Raw genomic sequence first — 4,757 nt, 5'->3', positions numbered from 1 at the left:
CCAATTGTTTGCTTTTTAAAAAATGATCATTTCAAAACAAATCTAATAACCAAGGGACTTGCTACCAGCTTCAGTGCAGTAGGTGACTAATTGAACATAGCATTTATTCAGAGAGCTCTGTCCCAAGAACTTTTCTGCTAATCCATCTGGAATAAGGATAAAGAGCTTGTTGAAAACAATGCCCAAGAGGCCTCAGGAATAGAGTACAAATAACACATTAGCAAGGCATCCCTGATACTATCTACTATTATGTTCCTAAACCATGCTTTTCTCTCTTTGGAGTCCTTCTATCGACTGAAAAACTCACAGTCTGAAGTTAATTTTTAGATATACATTTGTGTACTACAGTTTCTCCTTCTACGAACTTTTTAAAAATTTAAATGTATCCTTTCATAATTGCTTTTCATTGAATGATATTTCTCAAAATAAGGTAAGTAAAAAGATACTTGTTAAAATGTCATGTATTGTTTGGGAAGGTTGGAATGCATGTAGGTCATAGTGCCTAATTTACATATAAAAAGCAGAGAATATTTCAGAGGCTTTTCCTAAACTATAGGAATATCTAGTTGTGTGGCTAGGAAGCAACTGGATTTCCCTCTGAAATAAATTAATCTCTCTCTCTCTCTGCATGTCTCTCTATCTCTCTCTCCTTTTCTCTCTTTCTCACTAAAACCAACTTAAAAAGCGTTTAAATTTCAGCAAACACTGTATCTGATATATGCCAAAGTATGAAGCCCTCATTCAGTCTTGTGAACTTTTTTAAATGTATAGTCAAAATTTGATGGGTTGACCTATGTGTTTCATCCAGATGGTTTGGTGTCAGATAGACATAATTTTATTTCTTCTTATGACCATTTACTATATCTAAAGCTAAAAAGTTCTGCAAATGTGAATAATATACTATGCGTGAAGAAAAAGTTGTATGAATAATATATGCCAGAATGAAAATGTGAGTAGAGATGCACAGAAGATGTCAAAATCAGTGAGTCATGGCACTTTATTAAAAGGATGTTTAACAGCTATAGATAAACATATTTCTACGTAGCAATATAGGGATGGAAATTCACAGGAAGTGGGAGATCCAAATGTCATGGGATCCAAGAGTTAGCAGTAATGAAATATCATGAGACTAACTTGGAAAAGTTTCACGATCTAACTACAGAATTACGGAGCTTGACCATATACTTCAAGAGTAAATCTCATAGATTAGAACCACCTGCTGTGGTGACACTATAGAAATATCCAGAGAAATTCTCCGTTTGTGGAAAGTTACCAGTTTAGTGAAGGAGCCTCTGGGGTAGTCACTATTCACAAACAAAACTGTACTTAATATGGCAAATAATATGAACAAATTCCCAACTAATACAAATTAAACAAAATTGCTGAAAGCATTCTTGCATGAATACTGTCATAGAGTTACATTAGAAGAATTCATGGGGGATCAAATATTAATCTTTAAAAGATTGAAGAACGGTTCATGATTGAAAAGTATTAAAAGGTGAATATAAAGTTGTTAAAAGAATAGGCAATAGATAATTTTTAGTCAATTATTTAATAACACAGGTAGATTGGAATTTTTAGAATGTTAATTTTAAAAATCAAAGTAATTCATACCATAGTTTTATTTCATTTCCCATCTACGGCATAGAATTTTCACCTATAAAAGAACTTTACCCACAACATGTTTTTAAATTCTATGTGTTCATATAACATTTTGAATAATGTCAAGGTTAAATTAGAGTGTAAGGGGCAACATTCCTTCAGTAAACATCCCTGGAGTAGAGATGCTTTCTATGGAACTTTGAAGCTCTGAATTTATAGTCTCATTACCTCAATACCTTTTTTAAGGCATTAGATTTTATCTTTAGACCCTTCCTGCTTATTAGCAAACTATAGGATTCAATGATTAATGACACCGTAAAATATGGGTCCTAAAAATTCCTGTGTCATAGGGTTTGATGGTGGGAACTACATGAGTTAACTCGTGTAAAAAGTGTATTGCAGTGTTTGGCACACAAGGGATCATTAAAGATCAGCTACAATTATAATTGTTTTATTATTGTTATTTTACACTACTATCCTAGATAGTGTGTAAACAAAGGTGTTCATATCTTAGCCCTCAGAAGCTTTGTGTGACTTTCACAGGGCGGCTCTGAGGATGTAATTAAATACAGAATGTGAAAACTGTACTTTGTAACCCTACAAACGTAATCTGTTACCCTTACACCACTAGTTGACTGACAGAGTAACTCAGAATTTTGTCACTGGGGTGCACTATTTTAACTTCCCATCTGGATTTCTGAATATATGCCGTTTTAGGGAAGATTGCGGATTTCATAAAACACACATTATGAACAAAAAACATCATTACCTACTTAACCTTTCTCAAAATGATGCTTCACTTGCCTAGTTAATTTTGTTGTGTCAAAGTACACTTTAGCTAAACAAACAAAAGGAATATTTCCTAAAGAAGTAAAAAATATTTCTGGACTGGAATAAGTTTCTGAGCCTGAAGTAGGATAAAGACTTTTCTCCTGACAGCAGATCCCTGGAGTTACAAATATATTTGCAAACTTTTATACACAACAGGGTAATAAACCTACTCCAAAAAAGAAAATCCCTATATAATAGATAAATCAGCTAAAATTTAGCATGAAAGATCAAATACCTAACGTTTGAATTCAATAGTCACGCAAGAAAATATACACCAGAAAACAAATTCTTGAGTATGTTCAGTTTTCTCATTTTATACTTGAAGAAACTAAAGCTAAAAGCGTTTCAGTTTCTAGCTCAATTCCATATAGCTAAGATAGTGTTTAAAGCAAGCCTTCTTACTCCATATAGAGATGACATAGTTGGTCAACTAACTAGGTGGGGCTGGACAGAGCTATCTTGATAACTCTTTTCTCTCCAGGATTTCTCCTCCTCCTGCTATAGGTACCTCAATACCTTTACTCTCCTTGACACTACTTTGCAGCAGTGTTTCTGTAAATAAGTCATGTGATTCCTGGGCCCCGTGACACGTTGACTCTATCACACATACTTGTATATAAGAACTAATAATTTGCATTTTTAACAGACACCTTACCTGATTTTTATACCAGCCAAAGTTTGAAAACCATTGCTTTGGAGTTTCTAAAACACATTCACATATATTTTCTATTAGATCCTCACCACAACCCAAGGAGATAGTGGTATCGTACAAAGGAGGATACTCCATTTCAGAATGGTTAGGTTATTTAAAATGACTGTCTTTAATTTGTAGTGTCATGAAGGGAAACTAGGTCACCTGGTGCCAGATCCCTTGTTATTTCATCTTCAAATTACTGTACCTTATCTTCTATGAATGATCAATGCATAATCATGTTTTGCCACTGTTCATAAAACTTTATATCTTCCTTGCCACTTCCTACTGCAGATGAAATAAAGATAATGTCACTAATTAATGTAAGCCACCCTGAAGAATTTATTCTGCTAGGCTTTGCTGACCGTCCTTGGTTGGAGCTTCCTCTCTTTGTTATTCTTCTGATAACATACCCTATGGCCATGATGGGAAACATCATCATCATTCTGGTGTCCAAGTTAGACTCCAGGCTCCACAGCCCCATGTATTTCTTCCTCACCAACCTCTCCTTTTTGGACATGTGTTATACCACAAGCATTGTCCCTCAGATGCTGGTTAACCTGGGAAGCTCTAAAAAGACGATCAGCTACATGGGCTGTGCAGTTCAGCTCTATTTCTTCCGCATGATGGGTGGCACAGAATGTCTGCTGTTGGCTCTCATGTCCCTGGATCGCTATGTGGCCATCTGCAGGCCTCTCCACTATTCCCTCATCATGAATCAGCGAATCTTTGTTTTACTAGTATCCATTGTGTGGCTGAGTGGAATGATCTGTGCTGTCTCAGAGGTCACTGTTACATTACAGTTGCCACTCTGTGGTCTCAACAAACTGGATCACTTGGTGTGTGATATTGCTGTTCTGATAAAGATTGCCTGTGGTGAAAAGAGTGTTAATGAGCTTACACTCTTTGTTGTATGCATTTTTATGTTAGCTGTTCCATTCTGCCTGATTTTTGCTTCCTATGTTTGTATTGGACATGCTTTGTTGAAGATTAAGTCTTCTGTGGGAAGGAAAAAGGCCTTTGGGACATGTTCTTCCCACCTCATTGTAGTTTTCTTGTTTTTTGGCCCAGCCATTAGCATGTACCTTCAGTCTCCTTCCTCCATCACAAGGGACCAGCCCAAGTTCATGGCTCTCTTTTATGGAGTGGTGACTCCTACACTCAACCCCTTCATCTACACCCTTAGGAATAAAGATGTGAAGGGAGCATTAGGTAACCTGGTGAGGAGGATTTTCAGTTCCAAGTGAAAGATGGTAGACATCTTATGAAATTATTTACCAACTAGAGTAGGTGTATTTAAAGTTTCTGTAATAATACATTCTTGTCCCTTAATTGACCAAATTTCATATTAAGTGTTTCTTTTTTAAAATGTGTCATGTTTCTGATATTCTTGATGATGGTTTTAGGTAAGGATGATACTCAGCAAATATGCACCAATCTGGACACTCTGTTCATGAAAGTATATTAAAATACATTTGATCCGTAGTAAAATAGTAACTGTGTTAAGTAGCAAAATTAATAATATAATTTATAATATAACTTCATTAGTTCAAGCTAATCATCATAAAATAACAGGGCAAACATTCATCAATGGGCTTCCTATCACAGTGTCACCTGAGAAGCATTTTTCATC

The 4,757-nt window shown here is 35.5% G+C and overlaps 1 protein-coding gene across 1 annotated transcript; it reads left to right on the top strand.

Annotated features, from left to right (window-relative positions):
* Positions 1–3,432: 3,432 nt before the first annotated feature.
* On the top strand, positions 3,433–4,371 carry LOC101360617 (olfactory receptor 2B11-like). Its single transcript, XM_012558674.1, has one exon. It carries the CDS (start codon positions 3,433–3,435, stop codon positions 4,369–4,371), a length of 939 nt encoding a protein of 312 aa, XP_012414128.1.
* The last annotated feature ends 386 nt before the right edge of the window (positions 4,372–4,757 follow it).

This window comes from Trichechus manatus, unplaced genomic scaffold (genome assembly GCF_000243295.1).
Source record: "Trichechus manatus latirostris isolate Lorelei unplaced genomic scaffold, TriManLat1.0 scaffold00180, whole genome shotgun sequence".
In the NCBI taxonomy this organism is placed as follows: Eukaryota; Metazoa; Chordata; class Mammalia; order Sirenia; family Trichechidae; genus Trichechus; species Trichechus manatus.
This window is presented reverse-complemented; position numbering and strand designations above follow the sequence as displayed.